Source organism: Manis javanica, chromosome 5 (genome assembly GCF_040802235.1).
Source record: "Manis javanica isolate MJ-LG chromosome 5, MJ_LKY, whole genome shotgun sequence".
NCBI lineage: Eukaryota > Metazoa > Chordata > Mammalia > Pholidota > Manidae > Manis > Manis javanica.
In genome coordinates, this window is record NC_133160.1 from 27,254,180 (window position 1) to 27,267,974 (window position 13,795).

A 13,795-nucleotide genomic window follows, 5' to 3' on the forward strand; every position below is an offset into this window, starting at 1 on the left:
TGAGGGGTTTATCTATTTTGTTAATTTTTTTGAAGAACCAGCTGCTGCTTTCATTGATTCTTTCTATTGTTTTATTCTTCTCAATTTTATTTATTTCTGCTCTAATCTTTATTATGTCCCTCCTTCTACTGACTTTGGGCCTCATTTCTTCTTCTTTTTCTAGTTGCATTAATTGTGAGTTTAGACTGTTCTTCTTTCCTGAGGTAAGCCTGTATTGCAATATCCTTCCCTCTTAGCACAGTCTTCACTGTATCCCACAGATTTTTGTGGTGTTGAGTTATTGTTGTCGTTTGTCTCCACATATTGCTTGATCTCTGTTTTTATTTGGTCATCGATCCATTCATTATTTAGGAGCATGCTGTTAAGCCTTCATGTGTTTGTGGGCTTTTCTGTTTTCTTTGTGTAATTTATTTCTAGTTTCATACCTTTGTGGTCTGAGAAGCTGTTTGGTACAATTTCAATCTCTTTGAATTTACTGAGGGTCTTTTTGTGGCCTACTATATGATCTATTCTTGAAAATGTTCCATGTGCATTTGAGAAGAATGTGTATTCTGCTGCTATTGGATGGGATGTTCTGTAGATGTGTGTTAGGTGCATCTGTTCTGATGTGTTTTTCACTGCCTCTGTCTCTTATTTCCTGTCTGGTTGATCTGTCCTTTGGAGTGAATGGTGTGTTGAAGTCTCCTAAAGTGATTGTATTGCATTCTATTTCCCCCTTTAATTCTGTTAGTATTTGTTTCACATATGTAGGTACTCTTGTGTTTGGTGCATAGGTATTTATAATGGTTATATCCTCTTGTTGGACTGACCCCTTTATCATTATGTAATGTCCTTCTTTGTCTCTTGTTACTTTCTTTGTTTTGAAGTCTATTTGTCTGATACAAGTACTGCAACTCCTGATTTTTTCTCCCTATTAGTTGCATGAAATATCTTTTCCCATCCCTTCACTTTTAATCTGTGTATGTCTTTGGGTTTGAAGTGAGTCTCTTGTAGGCAGCATATAGACAGGTCCTGTATCTTTATCCATTCATTGACTCTATGTCTTTTGATTGGTGCATTCAGACCACTTACATTTAGGGTGATTATCAAGAGGTATGCGCTTACTGCCATTGTAGGCTTTAGATCTGTGGTTACCAAAGGTTCAAGGGTGACTTCCTTACTGTTTAACAGTCCAAGTTAAATCACTTAGTATGCTATTACAAACACAATCTAAAGGTTCTTTTTTTTTTTCCTCCTTTTTCTTCCTCCTGCATTCTTTATATATTAGGTATCATATTCTGTACTCTTTGTCTATCCGTTGACCATCTTTGGGGGTAGTTGATTTGATTTTGCATCGACTTAGTAATTAATTGGCCTACTTTCTTTACAGTGGTTTTATTTACTCTGGTTTTATTTTCTTTACTCTGTTGACAGCTATTTAGCCATAGGAATACTTCCATCTATAGCAGTCCCTCCAAAATACACTGTAGAGATGGTTTATGGGAGGTAAATTCTCTCAGCTTTTGCTATCTGGAAATTGTTTAATCCCTCCTTCAAATTTAAATGATAATCTTTCCAGGTAGAGTATTCTTGTTTTGAGGCCCTTCTGCTTCATTGCATTAAATACATCATGTCGCTCCCTTCTGGCCAGTAAGGTTTCTGTTGAGAAGTCTGGTGATAGCCTGATGGGTTTTCCTTTGTATGTGATCTTTTTTCTCTCTTTGGCTGGTTTTAATCCTCTGTCTTCACCATTTATCTTTGCCATTTTAATTATAATATGTCTTCTTGTTGTGTTTCTTGGGTCCCTTGTTTTGGGAGATCTGTGTACCTCCATGGCCTGAGAGACTGTCTCCTTCCCCAGATTGGGGAAGTTTTCAGCAATTACCTCCTCAAAGACACTTTCTATCCACTTTTCTCTCTGTTCTTCTGGAACCCCTATAATACAGATATTATTCCGTTTGGATTGGTCACACAGTTCTCTCAATATTCTTTTACTCTTAGAGATCCTTTTTTCTCTCTGTGCCTCAGCTTCTTTGTATTCCTCTCCTCTAATTTCTAATTCATTTATTGTCTCCTCCCACTCATATCTAATCTGCTCTTAAAACTTTGCATTGTATGTTTCATGTCTAATACTGTGTTCCATAATGATTGGATCTCCAACCAGAATTCCTCCCTGAGTTCTTGAATATTTTTCTGTACCTCCATGAGCATGTTAATGATTTTTATTTTGAAATCCCTTTCAGGCAGATTCATGAGGTTGATTTCATTTTAATCTTTCTCAGGGGTTGTATTCATATTCATAATTTTACTTTGAACCAGGTTCCTGGTTCCTTTGGCATTTCATATTTGTATTTGGCGCCCTCTAGTGCTCAGAAGCTGTACTCTCTGTAGCTGCTCAGCCCCTGAAGCAATGTCGGGGGTTGCAGGGGAGTGTTATTGATGCCTGCAGGGAGGAAAGAGATGTTTCCTGCTTCCTGGCTGCTGTGCCTGTCTCCACTGCCAGAACCAGTGGGCCGAGCACACAGGTATAACCTCTATGCTTTGCATTTGTAGTTGCTGTAGACAGGGCTTCCCTCTGGTCGGCCTAATGCCAGGGTATGGTTTGTCAGTTTGGAAGCCAGGTGGTGCTGGCCGGGAGAAAGGTGCAGTAGGCTGCTTATCGCGGAGCTGTGGGTTCTTGGAGCTGTGCAGCCAGCCAGGGAGCTGGAGTTCCTGAAGATCGTGAAAGTTCCCAACCTGGTGATCAGAACGACCCTGGAAAATTTTGTCTACCTGTCCTTTCTCCTGAGCAGCAAGCTCTGTGTCATCCTTGACCCTTTAGCAGCCCTCTTGCTGTTAGGACGTCTCTCAGACTGCCCACCTTTCTTTTGTCCCAGAGCTGCCAGATATGGATCCCTGCTTTCCACAAGTGGCTGGAATCTCAGTGTCTCCAGGAATTCTGCCTGTCTTAGCTTTCCAACCCCCTAATCACGAAAGCAGCATGAAAACACCATGAAATGTAGGTTTGTGCTCCCAGAGCAGATGTCCAGAGTTAGGTGTTCAGCAGTCCCAGGCCTCCACTCCCTCCCTGCTCCATTTCTCTTCCTCCCTGCCTGAGAGCTGGGGTGGGGGAAGGGCCTGGGTCCTGCCAGGCCACAGCTTTGGTATGTTACCCAGTTCTGTGAGATTCATTCTTTTCTCCAGGTGTTTGTAGTTTGGCGCAGTCCTCTTTCCTGTTGCTTTTTCAGGATTAGTTGTATTAGTTATATTTTCGTATTATATGCGGTTTTAGGAGGAAGCCTCTGTCTCACCTCGCATGGCCACCATTTTTTTCAGCTGGTGGTCCAGATGTTTCTTGATTCTGTCCAGCCTCACCAGTGGAACCGTTCAAGTAAACAAAGGTATCAATCAGGCTGTGCTCTGCCACATCCTGCCTCCCCTCCTGCAAAAAGCCTGAGGCACTGCTTTCTCCAGGAGAGGGCAGTGGCCTCCAGGGCTGCCCCTCCCTCCCTGCAAGATGAAGCCAGAGATGTGCTGTAGTCAATTTGCTTTATACAACAGGTCAGAGGCTCTTCCCAGGAGGAGCCAAAGTCTCCATCTGGGTAAGGTGTCAGTGGTAGGGGCAAGGGACGTAGGCTAGTTCCTGCCGATGTCGATGTTGTTTTCTAAACACCTGTGTTTTCTCTCAGGCTCCTCAGGGCTTTGATCCTGTACCAATGGAAAAAGACCTCATCAGCACATGGCTTCTACCAGAAAGTGCTTCTCTGTGAGCCCTAAGCTGTGGAGGGCCAGGCCAACAGAACACTGGGTGCTTCAACAGGACTTCCCAGGCTAAGTTCCTTGGGAGGCAGGAGGCCCAGGAAGGTATTTTTACCTGGCTTTCCTGTGGTTTGGGAAAAGTTCTGCCAGAAATGGCTAGTCACTGAGCTCTGCTGCCTACCTGCAAATCTTGGTCTTGTGTGACTGCCAGTGAGGTCAGATCTTTCTCCTGCTTCTGATCCTGTTCTTTCTCAGAGGGGAAGGGATCACACCCTGTTAGGCAGGAAAATAGATGTGAGTGGGATGGAAAAAGAATAAGGCCAGGAAAAAGCCCATTAAAAGAGACCCAGAGTTAACTAGTGGAAGCTCAGAAAAGCCGTGGAGCAGCTTGGCCTGGAATGTTTGAATATTCCCCAGAGAAAGGAGGGTACCTCAGCAGAGCCCATGGGCTCTTTATTGTGTTAATCATACAGGCCCAGCTTATATTTTTAACTTTACCTATATACTCTTTTTCCCTAATGAAGTAGTTTGCAATCTGCCCAATTAATAATGACAAGCAAAGCCCAGCATAAACAACACAGTAACAGGCAGGAAGGATTCCATCTTAAAAATAAGATTGGGTTTTAATACCCAGGACATTAAGAAGATTCTTAACTTACACTTTAGCAAACAGACAATAACTCAGCCCACCTTGGGGGCCGGGCAGGCAGTCTTGATACGCTCCCAGCCAAGAAATGCCAGGTTCCCAGGGAGAAATCAGAGCAGGAAGTTCCTCGTGCTACATTAGTTCTAAGTATTCAAAGACCACCTAACAGGTCTGCACCCCCAGCCCTTAGTCACATTCCTGAAGAATCCTTAAAAGGGGGAACCCCAAACTTTCAGGGCACTCCTCTCCCTGAGGTCGCCCGCACTTTCTAAGTGCGTAACCTTTTCACTGTAAACTCTCTCTTTTGAACCTTGCAGGGTGCTGCTCTCTCTCTCTGAGTCACCTGCTCTTTTTGTCTAAGTAACTTTAAATAAATCTTTTCCTCTGCTTCACTACTGTGTCTCTGCCTTTCAATTGCTTGTCACGGTGGGGACAAGGATGAGGAAAATACACAATGCCTCCCCCCCAACATTGCCACTGCAGCAGATTCTAGGAAGAACAGAAAACGTGAATTTTGGTATCTCAAATGTGATGGTATTGGTGCTCTAGAAGACTTATGTGCCAGGGATTCAGGTGTCAGCAAATATGACTCATCTGTACCACAGGTTCTTAAAGTATTCATTGCTCAAAATCAGGGAAAGGCTCTTTATTTCTACCCTTCACAGATCATAAGACAGACAACAGGGGATAAAACTTGGCCTAGCAGGGGTTAAATGTGTGGACACTAAAGAAAATCCAATCATCTAAACCCAAGCACAGCTGAGAGCAGCTAAGGAATGGGCTGCAAGCCAGCAGCCCTCTTGACTACCAAAACGAGGCGGCCTTCTCCAGCTTTAAGGATGGCAGGCCCTTCCCTACAATTCCCTCCTGATGAGAGGGTTCTGAAGCCGTCAGGCCTGCACCAGCTCAGGTGTGCTAAGCCAGAGCAGGTTCAACCATTTCAGTGACTGGCTGGCATGCTGCTTTCCCCTAAGCAGAGGCTGATGGCACTGTGTGCTCCCCAGAAAGCTGTCCCACTCGCCTGGAAAAGAAGGTAGGCCCAGGGAGTTTGCCAACTTCCCCAAGCTCCCCAGCAGCAGGTTAGTGCTTGGGGCTGGGAGGGAGACTGAGGAAGCAGCAGTCCCCGCAGCAGGCAGGATGAGATTAGACGGTGGAGGGCCAGGAGGGTTCGCACTCTCAGAGTTTGAGGCAGTTTCGAAGGAAGAAAGAAAGGCTTGTCCTCCCTGGTGGGAGAATTCTTTCCAGGGGCCTCGCACGGCACGGGGAGGCTCAGGGACTCAGGGAAACTCGTGTAGAAATGCTTCCTCTCAATGTCAGTGCTCACTGTGCTCGGAGTCCACTGAGAACCCAAGAGCTGGATTTCTCAGAGGAGAAAGACCAAAATATAACCAAAGGGAACCGTCTCTGGAGTGTGAAATTAACCCGTATTCCTTACCAGTCTTATCCTTGAAGACGGTCTTCAGCCACTCTGTCTGAACTTGCTCATACTCTTCGACTGTGATGGTATAGCCGAGCATGGGAGCTTCAGGCTACCAAGAGGAAAAGGAGAAGCCGAGCCAGTCAGAAGGCAGTGAAAGAAACCTGCACTGACCCTTCCATTCCTGGGACTCAGGGGAGCCAGGCTGGGGTGGGCAGGGGGCGGGTGGACAGACCCATACCATGATAAGTGGGATCCCTCGCCTGGACGGCACCAGTTGGAATTTGCGTCTACGTGGCCGCGAGCTGCTGGGTGGAGAATCCCTGGAGTTGGCCTTCCCAGATGTGGTTGTAGCTGCAAATAAAATATCAGACTTACTTTCTTCTCTTCTCTTTGTCTTTCCAGCCTAGTTTTTAATACTGAACTTTCACTAGGTGTCTCTGAGATTCTATCTTCCATGGTTTGGGCTCTTGGATGGTGTTGGCAAGATTATTTCTAACAGTCAAGAAGCCATGAGGTGGTAATCGCTCCAAATGTGTGCACATGGTTGCTTACTGGACAGAAATTGCCTGGACTGCACAGATTACCCCACCTAGGCTTACCTTACCCTGAACCCCCCATGTGGCCTGGGTTATGCTATATGAGTCTAAGCCACCTTTCTCCCTTACCAGACTGTAAAGCCCGAAGGAGAGGAACATCTATCTCTGTAATTACCAGGCCCCACACAAATCAAGGCTTAGTACATGTTTCTGGTGGGTTGTAGTCCATGCGCCCTCCATACACACTACCGCCAACACATGCCATGCGTTCGTCAACTTACCCTGTTCTCCCTGGGACCCCTTCTCACTTCCCAAGGGATCTGAGGAGCCAGAGTTAGGAGGAAGCTCCTGTTTTCTGTAGGAGGAAGAGGCACAATTAAGTTTAGAAAAGTGCTGTATAATGTCTTATACCCTCCTAACTACCAACTGGCCAAAGTCTAGAACAACCATGACTAAGATCTCAGTGTGTCAAGACAACAAATAAAATAAATCAAAGAGAATTCCTAAAGAAATGAAGGGAGGCAGTTGAGAGAAGCCACAGAGACACCTTTGTCTTAAAACAAGCACAAAACAATCTCCAGGACCTTCCATACAACCTGCCAAATGTCTGAGAGTTGTAGTCACAGCTCTCTCTCTAAGAAAGGGGCATTTCTAGTCGGGCACCTAGAGGGTCAGCTGGGGTCTAGAATGTGAAGCCTGCTGCCCACCCCCCATCAGTCACTCTGCTCACTCCGTCCCATGCGGCCCTTCCCCTTACACCCCAGCCCCTCACGCTGAAGATGAGGGGGAAGCAGAGGCAGGTGTGGTAGGTATGTGATTGACTGCAAGAGACGAGAGCGATTCAGGGCGGCAATGTCGCTGCCCTTTGGATGTGAAGTGCTTTGATTCTCCAAATTGGAGTCTCAGAAAGCCCTGAGAGCCAAGTGAATTCCCCTCCTTTCCTACCCCTCTCATTAATCCACAGAGCAAATCAGTGATTACCTCATTTTCTTTGCTGGCCTCTCTATTGTCTTCATGTAGCACGAGTTGGGGATGGAGAAGGGGTGAGGCACCGGAACCTCTTCTCTTACAGAGCTAAAAGCCAAACACAAGTCACGTGACTGACCCTATGTAATAACTTAGGAGCTGACCTTCAACATAATTCTGTGGCTCTAACCCATCACTGTATATAAAGTCTCCTGTCCAAGTGACTAAAAAACATTTCTTTGTGAAGAGGGGCTTCTGGAAAGTGAGTCAATTGCCAGTATTAACTATGGGTTATAAAGTCAGAGAAAGTAATGGAATGCTAATAAATGGCGGAGGAATGAGCGTCCTTTCTGCATATCCTGGAGAGTGGAACGTCATACTCAGTGGCGGCTGAGAGCGAGCTCTGATGCATACAAGGTCATGCCGTATTAGTCCATGGACATGATAAAGGGAAACTCAGAAACTCTTCCAGTGAAAATAAACCAGTAAGCTAGTTTGGACTTGCTTTCATTAAATTTTCAGTTTTATTTTATTAAATTTTAAAAATATGCTATTGTGACACTTGTGACTTTTGCAATATCTATGGTATTTACTGTCATATGATAATTATCCATACAGCCATCCATCCGTGACTCGCCAGCGTTCAGGATAATCCAGTTCAACAATTATGGGAAAAGTGTTTTCTCTCTACCTCATAGACTGTGCATACACATACAACACAGACGTGATAAAAGATTTACATTTGGAAGTGTAACAAAGAAAAGGACTGTAACAAAACAGACAAGCTGTTAGATAAGGTTGGGTAGGGAGAGACTGTACCAGAGAGAAGACAGAAAGCTGACAGGCGGTTACATAAAACTAGGAACCTTTCTGTATAAAAATATTGTCACATTGGAAAGAGACTTTACTATACACCCTTTGTGCCATTTGAATTTTCAACCATACTAATGTTTCCATAAACTATAAAGAAAATAGGAAACCAAAACACCCCAAAACAAAAACAAAACCATAAGCAATATTAAAAGGCAGGTCTTTTCCATTAAACTGATGAATTAATATCCGTACCATGTAAAGATGGAGTCTCAAAGTTCCATATGAATATAATGAAGGTGTCAAATGAGAAGTGGACAAGGAATATGCAACAAGGCAACTCATAAAAACAGTCTATGTCTCTGGCAGTTAGCTCTGCATTGGAATTCCATTTTTATTTGCCTAGTTCCTGCTTCATAAGGATTCAAACTATACCTTCAAACTCTACAAAGAATCTGAAGATAAGTATCGTGGTTCCATCATCAAGAAATTTACAATCTGGAAAAGAGACAGGACAGGACACAAAATGATGACAGCAACCAAAGATAAAGAAGGTCTCTGGCCGGGAGCCTAAGAAGAGATTGTGCGGACTTCAGTTGGAAGAATCAGTGGATGAAGGTGGTATCTGAGATGGTCCTTCATGATTTGACTTAAAAAAAAAAACACTTGGAGACAGACAAACTTTATAGGCTTGCAGTGGGATGGGTAGTCATTCTGGACAGAGAACAGAACATGGAAAGGTCAGGAAGCAGGGAAGTATCAGTATTAGGTGCTCTTAGGAACCATTTTGATTTGCCTTAATTATGGGGTATATATAAAGGGATAAGAAGTTAGAAATGCAAGCTTGAGGTTAGACAATTTAAGGCCATTGTAAATATTTCTGCCTTGGACAACAGTATGTCCTTTAAGACAAATGGAGACACCAATGCCACACACAGAGAAGTCAGAGGACTGTTCACTTTCTCTGTTACATAATTAGTACCAGTTTGATGCTGGTACTAATTTACATAATCAGTACCAGTTTAATGCTGGTAATGATTTACAATGGCAAAGGTAGAACTTCTAATTTGCACAGCTTAGATTTGGGTGTTTACCAGTTCCTCTGAAAAATCAAAGTAAGTCAAGTAGCTGTGCTACCAGTCCAAATATGAGGGCTGCCATCTGGGCTGATCGCACTGTGTTCACTATTCACCGCCCGTTCTTCCCATGAGGCATCGTGTAAAGAAGGTTCATATATAGTCTCTGCTTCCTGACACCTGCTTCTGAGAACTTACATTTTCAAACATCACACATCTGTAGGGGGCCGCTAACTACTCACAACAGAATATCCAAAAGCTGTCAGTGTCAGTGAGTGTACATCTTGCAGTAGGCCACAGGCTCCCACTGGTAATGGGAACTTTACAACAAAATGTGGCAAAGGCCTAGTACAGTGTTCTAGACCAACCGCCTGCTGAGGGCAAGCAGCAAATGCTGAAGAAGATGAGGAGCACATCTGTTTGGATGCATGGCAGTGGGAAAGAGCTGCTAAAGCACTGAGACGCTGTGGAGGCAAGACAGAGAAGAGAAGCCCAGAGACGAGCCTACATTTGGGTCTGCATTTTCCCCCAGGTGACCGCCATTTCCAATTAATTCAAATTAAGATAAACTAATGAACATTTCTAGAATAAGAAAAAACAAAACCTATATTTAAAACCCAAGTTTAAAGGCATCTATACAATAAATACCTGATGATTTTCAATGAATAACCTTTTAAATAAAATGATAATGTACATTATGCTGATTAAAGTGGAGATATTTACAATTATGAGTCCTTCTTCATTTTCTCTATGACTGAAATTCAATCCTATGAGGACAATGTAATTTTGTTGTGATACAAAAGTACATCATAATAATTTAAACATAACTATTGCTCAAGACTGAAGTTACACTACGTGAAAACATGCATAATTTCAAAGCATTATAATTAGATTAAAAGCCAAGAAGGGCACATCTAAAAAATATAAAACAACCTGTAAAAAAGTTTAAGATTATTGTTACCTTGCCTGCTTGTTAGGCCACTATACATAGCATTGTATAATGTTAAGTCTGAAGCTCTGAGTGTGAATTAAGTTCCCTGAAATTAAAGGACTGTACTTATTTAAAATTATAGTAATAGGTGGCACTTCTTGAATGTTTACTATGGACAATGCAAACTCTTGAACACTTTATATGTACTACCTCACAACTACCTTATGAAGTAGGTCAGAATCTTTATTTCCACAAGTGTACAGTCTTACCTTCAGATTTTTTATTACATATACTAATTACATACCTTGAATGCTCAAAAAAAAAAAAAGAGAGAGTATAAGAGACATGTGAACCAAATGCAATGAGTTGATTTTTGGTCCCTGATTCAAAGTAACTATAATAAGATAGGGTAATAAGGGCAAATTGAAGTGATAATAACTAACATTAAGTCATAATTATTCAGAGGAATAAAGGTATTGTGGTTATTAATGTTCAAAAAATTAAAAAAATACACTGAAGTACCTACAGGTGAAACAACATGTTTGTACTTTAAAACACAAGAGCAAAACCAACCTGGGGTGGGAGTGTTGATGGAACAGGACTGACAAAACAGTTAACTGCTGGAGCTACATGGAGGTTCATTATGATATTTTCCCTTCCTTTTGTGTATGTATGACATTTGACGTGAAATTGTAAGGAGGAGCAATGACTATGTATCTCATAGTTCTGTTGTGATCACTGATTGAGGAAATGTATGTACAGTGCTCAGCAGAGGGCCTAGTGCAGAATAAAGACTTCGTACTGTTGTCCTCTGCATTGCCATAACTGCCTGGCTGGGGCCTTCATCTCCTACATTTGTCACTTATCATTAACATGTCATTTATATTACTCTAAGAGCCTTCTGTATAGATGAAAACTTATGTCAAATTCTTTCTCCTCTCAAAAACCTCCTCAGCACATGCATTATTTTTTTCAAGCTTCTATATATTGGGTGCCCACTTACTGACAAGCACTGTAATGGGTGCTTTTCAAACATTACCTTCAATCTGTACAACAGTCCTTTAGAGATGAGAAAAAGAGAGTTCAAGTCTTTTACCTGCCCAAGAGTCTATAGCTACTAAGTGCCAAAGCCAAGATTTGAACCCAAGTCATTCTGGTAGCGAAACTTGATCTGTTCTCCAGTCTACACTACATCCTTTCTAAAAAGAATTACAACCACTTATTTTAAAAACTTTCATTAAATTCCCAGTGCCTATAGGATTAATTTATGACCCAATGCAATCCAGACTCAATCTACCTTTTTAATCAAATTAGTACCAGTTTTTGAATTATTCATCCTTTGTCCATCTGTCTATAATAATGGCTGTGTCTTGTATTCAGGTTTCCACATAAGCATTCTGGGCTTTCTAGTTTGTTCCACTGGTCTATAGCGATCATTCAGGGGTTGGTAACTGCTGTTGCCTTAGAGGTGATCTCAGCATCTGACAGAAGGCGGCTAGTAAACACTGCATAATCAACTAATAAATGCAAAGACCCCACTTCTTCCACACCACCAGGTGAATGTACCTGAGAGATCCCTCCAGTCGAGCTGTGGTCGCTGGGAATGGCATTGTGACTGCGACCAGACATAGGGATGCCACGTGTGTAGGGGTGGAATCTCTTATTTAGGCGGCCATCTGAGCTCTGGACATTGCGGCCACTCTTCAGAGGCCCAGGCCTAAAAGGGAAATGAAAGGGAAAAACACAGATGTGCTACTGAAGGGCAACAACATTGTTTTAAGGCTTTATCCCATGGTCACAAAATCGTTCTAATGTAATGAAAAAGGATAATGTTAATTTTACTGTTAATTCAGCTAAACCTGTCTCACAAAGTCAGAAAGGGAAAGCTAAGTATTTTAAAAATTAAACATATGATTCTACTTATGTGTAGTCTGGGAAATGCACACAAATCTATAGTGACAGAATGGGGACCAATGGATGCCTGGCAGCAGGGGCAGGGTGAGAGGGAGGTTTTAAGGCTTCACCGAGGGGCACGGGGAAACTTCTGGCAGGAGTGGTGATGTTCATTATCTTGACTGTGCTGATGGTTTCACGGGTGTGAAATTAGACAAAATAGTTATTGTGGCAAGTTCCTCAAAATGTTCCTCTCTGATTTCAAAGAGGAAAATGTATAGGACAATAATTCTGATAAGGATACATATCAAAATTTATCAGATTGTACACTTTAAAGAGGCACAGTATTTTATGTCCATTGTACCTCAATAAAGCTGTCAAAAAAAATTAGGAGGAACCAACCACTTTTTCTAAGATTCAAACTGAAACAGAAATTTCCTAAACATCTTTCCTGTGAACTAGCCATTCAACCTTTGTGACAGCGCAGACAGCTCACTATCTCTGGCTGATGAATGTCAACCAGAGACCAGTTTATTCCTACACTGGGTGAAAACATACTTCCTCCTTCACCTACTTCACCTATGGATCCCATCTGGAGCCAAACCAGGCCAATTGTCCTCCTTTCCTGTGACAGCCCTTCAGACTTTGGCAGACCATTGTCCTTCCCTCCCTCACTTCCTTACGCCCCTCAGGTTTTTCTCCTCTGGGCCAGTACTTATGTACCTTTAGAACCCCCTTGCCCACCACCACCACCCCGTGACATCTTGAGCTGCTTCCCTCTCTCCCAGTGAATTTCGCTCTGTGTCTGCCTCGTCTTGCAGGGCAGCACAGCCCACCAACAGTGCTCCACGGACCACGGGACTAAGGCATTCGAGCACTACCACTGACCTGCCTCTTCCCCGTCTTTGTTCTCCTATCAGCACAGAGTAGGAGCATGTTAAGCTTTCTTGGCAGCCATGACATTGTGCTGACCCAAATTCAAGATGTAAGTTACCCCAAGTCTTTTCACAAACATTTGCAGCCTCTTTCTCTCCCAGCCAATTCTTCCTCAAGTATAATTAAGCTCAAATGCAGAAATCTAACATTTTTCTTAAATTTTGTACTGTTGCATGTTATCCATTGCACAAACCTTGTGATATTTTTGTTACATACTTGGTTATTCAATGTATCTACAAACCCTCTTAGCCTTAGCATATTTTATGCATATTAATGAAAAATAGAAAAAGGAATTAGACAAGGTAGTTATTGTGGCAAGTCACTCAAAATGTTCCTCTCTGATTTGAAGGAGGAAAATTTACAGGACAATAACTCTGATAATGACCTTTTTCAAATAGGAAATCCCACCCAGATGGATTCTCACTTACTTAGGCACAAAAGGAGTACGGACTCCTTTGGTCAGCACGGGCGTAAAAGCTGACCTCACACTGCTGTCTTGGCACCTGTGACAAATCACAAACCCTCAGTTAGATGATACGACTTTCTCTTTAAAGCCTACTCTCATATTCCTGAGATCTTACACTCTTTCTATGGAACATAGGTTCATGCTAGACAAGAAAAGATTGCTTCAAATCTCAAAGATTCAGGAAGGTAAATTTATTATAGGCCTGTCCTAATCTAATAAGAAAAGTATAAAAATGCTCCGAGACCTTTTGAACTATTCAGGTGTACTGATTATTTGCTAAGTTCTCCCAAAAGCACTTCAATCACAAATTTAATATCCTCCCACCCATAAATTAAAGACAAAAAAACACTTTAGTGACCCAACTACACCCATCCCCCAATGCTCTCATTTAGTTCAGT

At 42.6% G+C, this 13,795-nt stretch overlaps 1 protein-coding gene and 1 long non-coding RNA gene across 7 annotated transcripts in view; one reads left to right on the top strand and one right to left on the bottom strand.

Moving 5' to 3' along the window:
• Positions 1 to 4,755, top strand: part of LOC140849517 (uncharacterized) — a 32,368-nt gene extending 27,613 nt beyond the window's left edge. For 3 of the 6 annotated variants that reach the window (XR_012131480.1, XR_012131481.1, XR_012131478.1), the window contains one exon: positions 3,648 to 4,755. This is a non-coding gene — a long non-coding RNA (uncharacterized lncRNA). The other 3 variants (XR_012131479.1, XR_012131482.1, XR_012131483.1) reach the window with 3 other exon arrangements.
• A 418-nt stretch (positions 4,756 to 5,173) lies between these two features.
• Positions 5,174 to 13,528, bottom strand: LOC140849509 (nuclear envelope pore membrane protein POM 121-like). Its single transcript, XM_073236800.1, has 6 exons — positions 13,360 to 13,528; positions 11,669 to 11,819; positions 7,301 to 7,393; positions 6,601 to 6,674; positions 6,022 to 6,134; positions 5,174 to 5,892 (listed from the first exon to the last, which is right to left on the bottom strand). The coding sequence occupies exons 2-6, from the start codon at positions 11,710 to 11,712 to the stop codon at positions 5,677 to 5,679; spliced, it is 540 nt and encodes a 179-aa protein (XP_073092901.1). The 5' UTR covers positions 11,713 to 11,819; positions 13,360 to 13,528; the 3' UTR covers positions 5,174 to 5,676.
• Between the last annotated feature and the right edge of the window lie 267 nt (positions 13,529 to 13,795).

Coding starts and splice junctions, on each gene's coding strand:
- LOC140849509 (XM_073236800.1), bottom strand. CDS start 11,712: ATGCCATTCCCAGCGACCACAGCTCGACTGGAGGGATCTCTCAG. Junction 7,394..11,668: donor CGACTGGAGGGATCTCTCAG/GTACATTCACCT, acceptor TTTGGCTTTTAG/CTCTGTAAGAGAAGAGGTTC. Junction 5,893..6,021: donor GAGGGATCCCACTTATCATG/GTATGGGTCTGT, acceptor TCCTCTTGGTAG/CCTGAAGCTCCCATGCTCGG.